Below are 13,746 nucleotides of genomic sequence, written 5' to 3' on the forward strand. Positions count from 1 at the left end.
TACTAACAGTTTTCCTAATATTGAACCAACCCTGCATTCCTGGAATAAATCCTACTTGATCATAATGTATTATCCTGGTGATAACTTATTGTAATTGTTTTGCTAAGATTTTATTGAGATTTTTCCATCTATATTCATCAGGGAAATAGGTCTATACTTTTCTTTCTCAGTTTTAACTCTGCCTGGTTTAGGTAACAGCACCATATTGGTTTCATAGAAAGAGTTAGGCAGAGTTCTATCTTTCCCTATTTTTCCAAAGAGTTTATATAGAATTGAAACCAATTGTTCCTTAAATGATTGGTAGAATTCACTTGTGAATGAATCCATCAGGCCTGGAGATTTTTTTTAGGGAGAATGATGGCTTGGTGAATTTCTTTTTCTGAGATAGGGTTGTTTAAGTATTTAATCTCTTCTTCATTTAACCTGGGCAACTTATATTTTTGTAAATATTCATCCATTTCACTTAGATTATCAAATTTATTGGCATAGAGTTGGGCAAAATAATTTTGAATTATTACTTTAATTTCCTCCTCATTGGTGGTGAGTTCACCTTTTTCATTTATGATACTAGCAATTTGATTTTTTTATTTTTTTAATCAAATTGACTAGAAGTTTATCAATTTTATTGTTTTTTTTCATAACACCAACTTTTGGTTTTATTTATTAATTCAGTAGTTTTTTTGCTTTTAATTTTGTTAATTTCTCCTTTAATTTTTAGAATTTCTAATTTGGTATTTAATTGGGGATTTTTGATTTGTTCTTTCTCTAATTTTTTTAGTTGCATGTTTAGTTCATTGATTTCCTCTTTCTCCAATTTATTCATGTAAGCATTTAGAGCTATAATATATCCCCTGAGAGTCACTTTGAAAGAATTCCATAGGTTTTGGTATGTTGTTTCATTATTATCATTATCTAGGATAAAATGGTTAATTCTTTTATAATTTGTTTTTTGGTCCACTCATTTTTTAAAATGAGGTTATTCAGTTTCAAATTTGTTCTAGGTCTATATCTCCTTGGCCCAGTATTGCATATGACTTTTATTGCATTGTGATCTGAGACAGATGTATTCACTATTTCTGCCTTTCTGCAGTTGATCATTAGGTTTTTATGTCCTAGTACATGGTCAGTTTTTGTATAAGTTCCATGTACTTTAGAGAAAATGGTATATTCCTTTCTATCCCCGTTCAGTTTCCTCCATAAGTCTACCATATCTAATTTTTCTAACAATCTATTTACCTCCTTAACTTCTTTCTTGTTTATTTTATGATTCGATTTATCTAGATCTGAGAGCAGGAGTTTGAGTTCTCCCATTAGCAGAGTTTTGCTGTCTATTTCTTCCTGTAGTTCTTTCAGCTTCTCCTCTAAGAATTTGGGTGCTGTCCCACTGGGTGCATATATATTCAATATTGAAATGACTTTATTGTCTATGGTACCTTTTAGGAGGATAAAGTTTCCTTTATCTCTTTTAATGCTATCTGGTTTTGCTGCTGCTTTGTCTGAGATAAGGATTGCTACCCCTGCTTTTTTTACTTCAGCTGAAGCAAAATATATTTTGCTCCAACCTTTTACCTTTCTCTATATGTATCTCTCTGCTTCAAATGAGTTTCTTGTAAGCAGCATATTGTCGGATTCTGGTTTTTAATCCACTCTGCTATTTACTTATGTTTTAAGGGAGAGTTCATCCCATTCACATTTAAGATTATGATTACTAATTCTTTATTGCCCTCCATGCTATCTTCCCTTTGTTTGTATTTTTCCCCTTCCCCCCCTTTATCCATATTCCCCAGTATTTTGTTTCTGAATACCACCCCCTTCAGTGTGTTTGCCCTCCTATATCACCCCTCCCCTCTTTCCCCTTTCCCTTTTTCCCTTTTCCCTTCCTTTTGTTATTTCCCCTTTTTCCCCCACTCCCCTTTTCCCCTTTTAATACTTGAAAGGTTAGATGTTTTCTAAGTTAACTGAGTATGTGTAGGTTGACTTTAAGCCAAGTCTGATGAGAAGAAGATTCAGGTGTTTCTCCTCTGCTCCCTTCTTCCCCTCTATCACCATAGGTTTTTTGTACCATTTAATGTAATGAGATTTACCCCATTCAATCCCCATCCCTCCTCCCCTCTTTTTCCTGTCCCCCTTTTGAAGGAGGTAGTATTTTTAGATCATTCTAAGTCATAGAAAATTCTGAGTGTCTGTTCCTTCTAGTTCAGTATATTCTATCGAATAGAGTCAAAATTCCTGAGAGTTAATAGAGTCTTTCTCCCAAGTGGGGTTAAAGCCAGTTACATCCCATTAGCAGTCTCATGGATAGATCATGAATGTTCATCATTTCTGGCTAGGTATATTCTCTCTGTAGAGTTACAATTCTCAAGATTTATGAGAATCTTTTTTTCCCCATGCTGGGATATAGCCAGTTTCAACGTACTGGATAGCATTTTATTTTTCCTTTTACCACTCCCTCCGTTTTTTTAACCTTTTCATGTGTCTCTTGAGCCTCCTGTTTGATGTCCAGATTTTCTCTTTAGCTCTGGTCCTTTTCATCAGAAATTTTTGGAATTCCATTTCATTAAATGTCCATCTTTTTCCCTGGAAGAGAAGACTCAGCTTTGCAGGAAAGTAGATTCTTGACTGCGGCCCTTCCATCCCTTAATGTTGATGCAGCCAGGTCCTGTGTGATCCTTACAATGGCTCCTTGATATTTAAATTGTTTCTTTCTGGCTGTTTGCAGGATTTTCTCTTTTATTTGATAGTTCTGGAGTTTGGCCACAACATTCCTTGGTGTTTTTCATTTTAGGATCTTTTTCTGGTGGGGATGGATGTACTCTTTCAATAACTACTTTGCCCTTTGATTCCATGATATCAGGGCAGTTTTCCATCACTAGATCCTGTAATATTAAGTCCAGGCTTTTTTTCTCTTCAATGTTTTCAGAAAGTCCTATAATTTTCAGGTTGCCCCTCCTCAATCTGTTCTTGAGGTCATCAGTGGTTTTGTTGATGAGGTATTTTACATTTTCTTCTATTTTTTTCTATTTTTTGATTTTGTTTAACTGACTCTTGCTATCTCATGGAGTCATTAGTTTCTGTAGACTCCATTCTTTTTTTTGGGGGGGGGGAGTTTTCTTCATTAACCTTTTGCAACTCCTTTTCCAATTGGTCAGTTCTACTTTTGAAAGAGCTTTCCATTTGACCAATTGAGGTTTTGAGACAATTATTTTCTTTTTGCATTTGCCCAATTGAGGATCTGAGAGAATTATTCTCATTTTGTATTTGTCCAATTGATGATGTGAGAGATTTATTCTCATTTTGTAATTGCCCAATTGAGGATCTGAGAGAATTATTCTCATTTTGTATTTGTCCAATTGAGGATATGAGAGATTTATTCTCCTTTTGTATTTGTCCAATTGTACTTTCTAAGGTTTTGTTTTCTTGTTGTAAGGTATTAATTGTCTCTCCCAAATTTTTAAGCTCCTTACTTATTTCTTCAAGGAAGTCTTTCTGTGCTGAAGACCAGATTGTATTCTCCTCAGAGGTTCTAGGTCTTTCTGAGTTAGGGTCTTTTCCCTTCTGAGAATTTTTCTATGGATCCACCTTTCCGCTGACCCTTCTTCATTTTGCTAAGACCTGAGTTGGGGAGGGGCTGGTTCACAGGGGCTTGGGATTGTTAAAGGCTTTACTCCCTGAGTGCAGTTTCTCTGGCTGGCCAGTAGGAGGTGTTGTTTGCTTTCTCTGGATTGTCTGTGACCTTGATTGAGGCCTTCTCCCTTAGCTTGAAGGGAGGGGTTGGAGCTATTGAATTCTTTTGCCTTCATTCAGTGGTGGGCTTTACCCTGGCCTGAGGTCATTACTCAGCTGGGCTACTTCTGCTCACACACCTGGGCCTGAGGCAGAAGTAGTCTGCATTTGTTCCAGGAAGAGGTCTGAGCTGTAATGGAGGTGTGGACTCAGAGTTCCTCAGACCAGAGGAGCCCAGGGATGGTGTCCACAGCTCTCCTGCACCAGAACTCTGCCTCCAGCCCCGTCCGCAAGCTCCTGGGGGACAGCACCAACACCAGTGTCTCTGCTCCCTAGTTGACTCAAGCCCCTGCTGTCTAGCCCCACCGCTGATCCAGCAGGTCCGGCTCTCAGGCCCTCAGACTCCCGGCTCCAATTCAGCTGCTAATGGGGCTGAATTGGGGCTGATCCTCTCTCTGAGCCCAGACTCACCTGCCCGAATTCGGCCAATGCTGCTGCTGGAGACAAATCCTGAGGTAGATGTTCTTTCTTCTTGCTTTTCTTTCTGGGTTTTGTGGGTTGGATGTCTTTTAAGAGGTTTGTTTCATATGATAGATGGGGAAAAGATCAGGAGACTTTAGAACTGTGCCTGTCTTCTCTCTGCCATCTTGGCCGGAAGTCCCTGCTAGGTAATTATTAAGTGTCCAAGGCTGGATTTGAACTCAGGTACTCCTGACTCCAGGGCCAGTGCTTTATCCACTGGGCCACCTAGCCACCCCTCCATCTCCCTTTTTAAGAAATATTTTGAAAACATTTTTTTTCAGTATGCTAGTTTTGAAGCCTTTGACTATTCTGAAAGAGAAACCTTTAGCTATCAATTCAGAATTAATGTCCTGCACTAATTTGTTTTTTCTCTTATAAAAGGTAAAATCATTTTCTTGGAGAAAACTGGGTAAACAGTTGAAAGCAGTTGAAGATGTGCTTTATTCTCTCTTTGGATAGAATGAAGGCATTGACCTGTGACTGATCTGCTGTTTTGTTGCTTGTCCTTCCTTTCTTAAGAGGACCGTGACATCTGGAAGGTGATGTCATGATATACAAGTGAATTGGAGCTAAGTGAGGCAGGGCTGTGCAGAGTTACTAGTCTCTCTTTCTCCTCCTTAGCTACCAACCAGACCTCAACCAGATTAGGGTCATAATTTGCCTAAGAGAATGAAGAACTCATTACTTCAGTTATTAGAATCATCTATTGGGTTTAACTCTGATCATCTAGAAAAAAGCTTCATGGAAGAGCAATAAATGGCTTTAGGGATATAAATATCCAAACTGTGTTGAAAGTTTAATCATTGTTCGGTTTGAACTTTCTTGACTATGAAATGTTCTCTGGGATTCTGTAACTCCAGAGTGATTTGTCTTCTAGAGAATTCCAAAGGCATAAGAAGATTCTGCCATTTTGGACTTTTTGTCTTTCTGAGTAAAGAAGTGCTTAAGTTAGACAAACCTAAATTAATTTTTGAAAATTGTTTTTGGTAGACTTTTCCTAAAAATCAGAGAGTAGAACTTTTGCATACATTGTGAAAGAATGAAAAGTGGAGAGAGACAATTGAAGTTGGGGATTGGATGATTAGAAGCATGGTGGTCCTCTTAAAAATACAATATTTAGGAAGGGGAAGATAATGAATTCTGTTTAGACTTGTTGACTTTGAGACTCATATGAAAATGTCCAGTAGATACATGGTTTATATTTTTCAGTTCTCTTACCATGAAGGCTGAGATCCTTGTATAAATCTAAGATTCCTGGGGTTTTGTTGTATCTCCAGGTCTTAATATGCTACATTGAACATGATCACTACTTGATAATTGGGAGATGACATAGCAGAAAGTTTAGAGTTGGAGATAGATATCATGATTCAGATTCTACCTTTACTTGAGTTTTATGACCATGGGCAGTAACTTTCCCTTTGAGTTTCTTCATTTATGTAGTAGGAATCATTCCTATAATGTCTTTTTTACAGCGTTGTTATAAGGGCTAAATAAGATAATGTCTGTAAATTACTTTGAAAACCTGAAAGCAGTATAATACCATCAGCTCTTATTTCTATACATGGACAAGCAATAACTCTTTGAGACTCAGTTTTCTTATTGTGAAATGAGAATACTGCATTATGGCCCTCTTTGAGTTGTTATAGGTCAAGTACTTTAGAAATATAAGCTGTTACTATTATTATTGCCAATAATAAAAACTAATAATAATAATAATAATAATAATAATTTTGGAACTCAATAGTATCACCAGAACAAATATTAGTGTTGAAAGGTGTTGGTTTTTTTCTTTTGTTTGTTTGTTTTTTGGTCAGGAGGCATCTTGAGATCAGTGAAAGAATTATCTTGTTTTGCCAGACACAATACTATTCTTTTCTGGGGCTAGTTCTTGTCCTTCTATATTACTTGCAGGACCATATCATATGTTTGTTCTATTTTCTTTCTAATGGCCCAAAATAAGGGATCATACATCCTCCATGTCATACCCCATGTCCAACTCCTCAGTGTTTCAATCTAAGTCCTTCCTTTGTGCCTTCTGGAATTCCTGGTCCATAGGTAACAATTAGTTTTATCTTAATTCTTCCCTTTAATTCTCTTTTCATCCTTTTACTCCCATTGAGAACTGGCTCCCTTCAAGTGACAAAATCTCTCCTTCCAGAATGGCTGAATATTTCCTTGCTCTCCTTGACTTGCTGGTTGAGGTGAGGAAGATAGGATACTCTTTGCTCCCCATTTCTACTTCCAAGTTCTCCTTTTACCTCCATCATTCAGTACCCTCTCTTCCTTGGAGAGTCATGCAATTTGTATCTACCATTCAATAAAAATCATGGTAGTTGTTGTCTGCAAACCTTCAGAACACCCCCCTTCTTTTTTCAGTGAGTTCAGTATCCATCTTCCAATTTTCCTCTCCTCATCTTCTGCCCTCATTTTAGAGAATTTCAAGATATGCAATTGATTTGCCTTTAAACACCCCAATTTCCTAGTTCCTCAATTTAATCATTTCCCATATCCTACTTCACCCTGCATCAGCCTAATACAAAGATACCCTCATGTCACCAACAAACAGATCACTTCCATATTCACCTGAAACTTTTTTATCTGATTACAATCTGTTACTATCTCATCTTTTTCTCATCCTTGTAACTCCTAATTCTTTTTTTTAATCTACACTGATCTACATTACCTTGATCCCTCCATTCTTTCCTGGGTCATTATCTGTGTATTAGTTATGCTCTTTTACCATCCTCATCTTGTCTCCTAGGTGAATCTCTTGTTGTAGGTTCCTTTTTCCCAATGTGTCATTCTTTCCTCTGATGCTTTCAGTGTTCTGGTATGAACTCTTATTGCTTCATATCTGAACTACTGCAGTAGCTTGCTGGTTGGTCTTCCTGCCACAAATTTCTTTCCATTTTATTCCATCCTTTGCTCAGCTGTCACAAGAATTTTCTTACAGTACAGGACTGCCTCTGTCACACTCCATCTCCCTAACCCCACTCCAACTCAATAGACTCCTGTCACTTCCTATCACTTCCAGGGGGGCAAATACACAATCATTTGTTTGTTGTTTGAAACCTTGAATTCATTGCTTACCTCTAACTTTTCTACTCTTCTTACATTTTTACCACTTTGCTAAAACCATGAAACATTTTCCTATAGCTGCCCCCCCCCCATGCTTAAAATGCTTTCCTTCCTCATTTTTGCCTCCTGGTATCACTTCCTTCAAGATTCTACTAAATCCTACCTCCTACAGGAAACCTTTCTCAATCCAGCCTTCCCTTGACTGATTATTTCCCATTTATCCTGTTCATACCATGTTTGCATATTGTCTCTTTCACTAGATTGTGAGCAAATTGAAAGCATCTACTGGCCTTTACCTTTATTTTTTTTAAGCACTAGAAGTGCTTAGCACAATGTCTTGTACACACTTAATGTTGATGCTTGTTGATTGATTGATTTATTGATCCTGAACAATGATAATTCTTCTAAAATTGTTTTTCTTTAAAGATTTTTTTTTTATTTTTACAAGGTAATTGAGATTAAGTGACCTGCCCAAGGTCACACAGCTAGGTAATTATTAAGTGTCTGAGGCTGGATTTCAACTCAGGTTGTCTTGATTCCAGGGCCAGGACTCTATCTACTGTGCCACCTAGCTGCCCCCCTTTAAAGATATCTTTATTTAGTTTTAAATTCCAAATTCTATTCTCCTCTCTCTTCCCTGAAATGATAATCAGATATAGGTTATACATATGTAGTTATGTTTAACATTTCCATATTAGTCATTTTGTACAAGAAGACTCAACAAAATAAAAGAAACTGAAAAATAGCATGCATTAATCTGTATTCAAACAATATCAAATTATTCTCTAGAGGCAGATACTATTCTTCATCATTGGTACTTTGGGAGTGTCTTTGTTAGAAATAAATCATAAAGGAATAATAAAAGACTCCCGGGAGAATGAAGTAACTTAAAAATTTAGTACATTCCTGCAGGAAAGGTGTACACCTTCAAAGACAGACACACACAAAAATAGAAAGCAAGTCCAATTCCCTCCCTCAGGCCCTCATTGGTTTGGGATTAGGTAATTTCCAATATCCCAATCCACCTCTTATATGTTGCTTTGTATCCCTTCCCTGCCTCCCCATCCTGGTAATGCCTCCTCCACATACATCACACATTAAAATGAACTTTAAGCTCCTCCTGAGGTGGAAAAGTTAATAGGTGTAAGTTTATTAAGTATGCTCAGAATAATGAACCCAAGTAACTCCAAGTCACCCTACTTCTTCATTAGTCTTCTTGACTTAAACATCCATCAACTTGTCTACTTGGTATTATTCAATCAGAATACAGTTATATATGAAGTTTTATGGAGCTACAAAATATTTCATTTCTTTTAGTCTCAGATCATTGTATTGCTGAGAATGGTTATATATATATATATATATATTGAACAATATTGCTGTGACTGTACAATGTTCACTTCAGTATGAATTAGTACATGTAAGTCTTTTCAGGTTTTCTGAAATCATCTTGCTTGTCATTTCATATAGCACAGTAGTATTCTCTAATAACTATGTACTCCAGGTTGTTTAGCCATCCCTCAGTTGATGGATAGCCTTCCCTTTGATTTCCAATTCTTTGCCACCACAAAAAGATCTGCTATAAATATTTTTGTACAAATAGATGTTTCCCTTTTTTTTTATGAACTCTTTTCAATATGGACCTAATCATCTGGATCAAAGAGTATGCACAATGTAGTTACCCTTTGGGCATAGTTCTGAATTGTTCTCCATAATGATTGGAACTGTTCACAGTGAACACAGCAGTGAAATTCTCCCAATTTTCTTATATCCCCTCTAATATTGAACAGTTTCCTTTTTTTCTCCAGTATCAACCATTTTCCTTTTTTTGTCATAATAGTCAGTCTGATAAATGTGAGTGGTACCTCAGAGTTGTTTTAATTTTCATTCTTCTAATCAATAGTAATTTAGAGATTTTTTTCACATGACTATAGATAGTTTTGATTTCTTTCTCTGAAAACTGGCTGTTCATATCCTTTGATATTGGGGAATGACTTTTATTTTTATAAATTTAACTTAGTTCTCAATATATTTGAGAAATGAGGCTTTAATCAGAAGGACTTGAAAAAAAATTTCCTGTATTATTTTCCTCATGATTTTTGGTTGCATTGATTTTGTTTGAACAAAAAGTTTTTAATATTATTTTATCAAAATTACCTATTTTACATTTTTTTTCCATATCTTCTTTGGTCCTGAATTCTTCCCTTATCCATAAATTTGATGGTAAAACTATTCCATACTTTCTGAATATACTTAAGTGTAAATCATGTACCCTTTATGTGTAAATCATGTATCCATTTTGATCATATCAAGATATGATACCAAGGTATATGGGGTGAGATGTTGGGCTATACCTAATTTCTGCCATAGTGCTTTCCTGTTTTCCCAACAGTTTTTGTCAAGTAATGAATTTTTGTTCCAAAAACTTGAATCTTTGGGTTTATCATATACTTGGTTACTATGGTGATTTACTGTAATGTAATTCATACTTAATCTATTTCACTGATCCACCACAGTGGTTGATGGTTTTGATAATTATTTCTTCATAATAAGTTTGAGAGCTGGTATTACTAGACTGTTTTCTTTTGCATTTTTTTTATTCCTTTTACATCCTTGAACTTGTTTTCTTTCAGATGGGTTTTGTTATGATTTTTTCTAGCTCTGTAAAATAAATTTTTGATAGTTTGGTATAATATTAAATAGACTTATTTATGTTGTATTATCATTTTTATTATTTTGGCTTGGCTTACCCAAGAGCAATTAATGTTTTTTCATTGATTGGATTTCCCAATTTACCACTGACTTTATTTGTGTGAATAATGGGTTATGGTTGTCCTCATATATCTCCTGGGTTTGTCTTGGCAGGTAGATTTCCAAGCATTTAATATTAGCTACACTATTTTAAATGAAATTTCTCTTTCTATCTCTTGCTGCTGGACTTTATTGTTAATATATAGAAAGGCTGATAATTTATGTGAGTTTATTTTGTATCCTGCAACTTTTCTAAAGTTATTACTAATTTCAAATAGTTTTTTTAGTTGATTCTTTAGGATTTTCTTTCTTTCTTTTTTTTTTTTTTTAATTTATTTGGGCAAAGTGACTTGCCCAAAGACAAACAGCTAGGCAATTATTAAGTATCTAAGGCCAGATTTGAATTCAGTCTTCCTGACTTCAGGGCCAGTGCTTTATCCACTGTGCCACTTAGCTGCCCCTTTTTAGGATTTTCTAAGTATAACATATCCTCTGCAAAGCATAATGGTTTTATTTCCTCATTGTTTATTCTAATTCTTTTAATTTCTTTTTCTTCTAATTGCTACAGCTAACATTTCTAGTATAATATTAAATTATAGAGGTGCAAACAGGCATCTTTACTTCATCTCTGTATTTGGAAGACTTCTATAATGCTTATTGATAATTTTGCATAAATATTATTTATCATTTTAAGATAAGATCCATTTATTCCTATGCTTGCTAGTGTTTTTTTTTTTTTGTTTTTTAGACTTTTTGCAAGGTAAATGGGGTTAAGTGGCTTGCCCAAGGCCACATAGCTAGGTAATTATTAAGTGTCTGAGGCCAGATTTGAACTCAGGTATTCCTGACCCCAGGGCTGGTGCTCTATCCACTGCACCACCTAGCCACCCTTGCTAGTGTTTTTAATAGGAATGAGTGGTGTAGTTTGTCAAAGACTTTTTCTGCATTTATTGAGATAATCATTATTTCCGATGGTTTTGTTATTGCTACAGTCAATTAAGCTGATCACTGCTCTAATATTGAACTAGCCTGTATTCCCATTATAAATCCTACCTAGGGATGTATATGGAATCCTTGTGATTTATTGATGTAATCTTTAAACTAGTTTTGGATTTAAAATTTTGCATCAGTATTCATTAGGGAATTTTTTTTTCTGTTTTGGCTCTTATTTAGGTCTCAGTTCCATCCTTGTGCTGTAAAAGAAGTTTGGTAGGATTCCTTTGTCTATTTTTCCCAAACAGTTTGTATAGCATTGGAATTAATTGTTCTTTTACAGTTTGTTAGGATTCACTTCTGGTCCTCGGAATTTAAAAATTGTTTTTCTAAATGGTTAAAGCATTTAATTTTGAGCCTGAGACAACAGAGTTTTGGGACTTGATGCAGAACGTAAACTGTCATTCACCCCCAGAATGATCATGAGCAGAGGTTCTGAACTACTTTTTTTTTTTAACACCTTTGGCAGTCTAGTGAGGCATATGGACATTTTTTTTTAAATTCACAGATTCAGGTTAAGAATCCCTCACACAGAAGATTTCTGTCTTTTTCTTTTTCTTTTCTTTTTTTAAAAAGTTTTTTGCAAGACAGATGGGGTTAAGTGGCTTGCTCAAGGCCACACAGCTAGTTAATTATTAAGTGTGTGAGGTCAGATTGGAACTCAGGTCCTCCTGACTCCAGGGCTGGTGCTCTATCCACTGCACCACCTAGCCACCCCGATTTCTATCTTTTTCAATTGGACTCTAAACTGGATATCTTTCATGCTGATGAGAAACATCTTCAACAAGTCATCCCCATATGATGTCCCTTCTGGTATTGATGAGCCATTAGAAGAGCACAGGAATCATAAAATCATAAAAATGTGATAAAGGATTTTAAAAAGTAGATGACTGATTTGAGGCATCGCTCACACCAAAGACTCCCAGATCATCTGCATTGTTGTCATAACTAATTATCAGTATTACTGATGAATGATCATTGAATAAACAAGTGAAAGTGTTAGAGAATTGGGGAAGAACATATTAAGGGATCAGGTAATCAGAATCGATGCTTTTTAGTTTCTGTGTCTTATATTGGAAAGTGTGGGCATTGGACTGTCTATGAAGAGTTCTGTAGTTGAATCCAGGCCACAGTGATTGGGTGAAGTGTGAGAGCTTTATAATAGAACTTTTTAAAGAGCAATTGATTAGTATGCCTTCAATAGGTTAGCTTTCAATTGCTATTTTCACAAGAGAAATCACTTGAAAATTCCATTATCATTCAGTGAATTGGTAAAATGTATTTTCATTATACTGTGGTGATCTTACCCTTCACTTTACTGGCATCCTCAGCTTGTATGTTTCTTATTTCCATGCTGTTGTATGAAGTACAAAATGGGAACAGTCCAGAAAATGTAATAGTGTGGTTCTTATTTTGAATGTTTTCTGTTTAAGAGCAAAAACTTTTCAAGTAATGCCATTACTTTTCCCTCATTTAGGATTTGGTCAACACTGGACTCAGCACCTTCTTCTTCTTTATTGCCTCTATAGTACTTGCTGCTTTGAACCATAAAGCTGGAGCAGAAATTGCTGCTGTGGTAAGAGAATAATATATTTTAAACAGAATGACTCATCCTGGTTTGCATCCCCACTCCAGGGTGTTTTGTTCTAATTTTCCATTAACCTATTTTTTTTAAATGATACTATCATTTGAACTTTAGAGATCCCAGTTGTTTTTAAGGAATAGCTACTACCAACATTTAAATACATACTGTATTCAGAGTCCTGAATTTATGTTCTTAGGGGAGATAATGAAGTCTAAATATGATAATGTTGTAGTCCTCAGGAAATTTACATTCTGGTAAAGATGGAAAACTTTGCTACACAATATTTCATGAGAGATGCTGTCTTAGTACTATATGAGATCTTGTTGGGGATGTTGATTGTGCTGAGAGGCGGTAATTATGAAGGAGGTTGCTTTTGAGTTTTAAAAATGAATGAATAAGAAGTAAACAAGAATAGAGGGGGACAGTTTTAAAATAGATTTAAAATAGTGAATTAGTTTTTCCTTGACCTTTCTTGATGAGATTTGGAATCTAATAGAGAATCATGGAGAGTACAGTTTCCAAATTCAAAGCTTTGAAAGTACAAGTTTATAACTAAAAGTCAATTAACTAGAATCCTGAGCTAGATTTATTACTGCTTCTCTCCCCTGAATAAATTGTAGTTGTAAGAGTACAGATTCAATCCCCCTAACTCCAGAATTTGTGTATGTGTATAGCTAGCTATAGATAGATACTCATTGGAATGAAAGAATGCAACATATATGTTAATATGAAACATACATATTCATATATATTTCACAAGGAATGAAATATATATATGCATACACACACACACACACACACACACACACACACACACACATGAATTTGGGGGCAGCTAGGTGGCACTATGAATAGAATAGTGAGCCTGGAGTCAGGAACTCATCTTTGTGAGTTCATATCTGGGCTTAAATTATTACTAGCTGTGTGACCCCTGGGAAAGGGGACTCATTTGTCTTCAACTCTAAAATTACCTGGAGAAGGAAATGGCAAACTACTCCAATATCTTTGCCTAATGAGATTGCGAAGAGTCAGACAGGACTAAAGTCAAAAAATGTGTGTATGTGTATGTATATGTCTAAATATGTGTGCACATA

The 13,746-nt window shown here is 35.6% G+C and overlaps 1 protein-coding gene across 1 annotated transcript in view; it reads left to right on the plus strand.

The window, feature by feature from the left end:
- The window catches only part of CMTM4 (CKLF like MARVEL transmembrane domain containing 4), an 87,493-nt gene that overhangs the window by 67,042 nt on the left and 6,705 nt on the right, over positions 1-13,746 (plus strand). The window contains exon 3 of the mRNA XM_074203137.1: positions 12,545-12,643. Coding sequence (XP_074059238.1) covers positions 12,545-12,643 — 99 coding nt within the window. The remainder of the gene's footprint in view (positions 1-12,544; positions 12,644-13,746) is intronic.

This window comes from Macrotis lagotis, chromosome 1, assembly GCF_037893015.1.
Source record: "Macrotis lagotis isolate mMagLag1 chromosome 1, bilby.v1.9.chrom.fasta, whole genome shotgun sequence".
Lineage (NCBI taxonomy): Eukaryota > Metazoa > Chordata > Mammalia > Peramelemorphia > Peramelidae > Macrotis > Macrotis lagotis.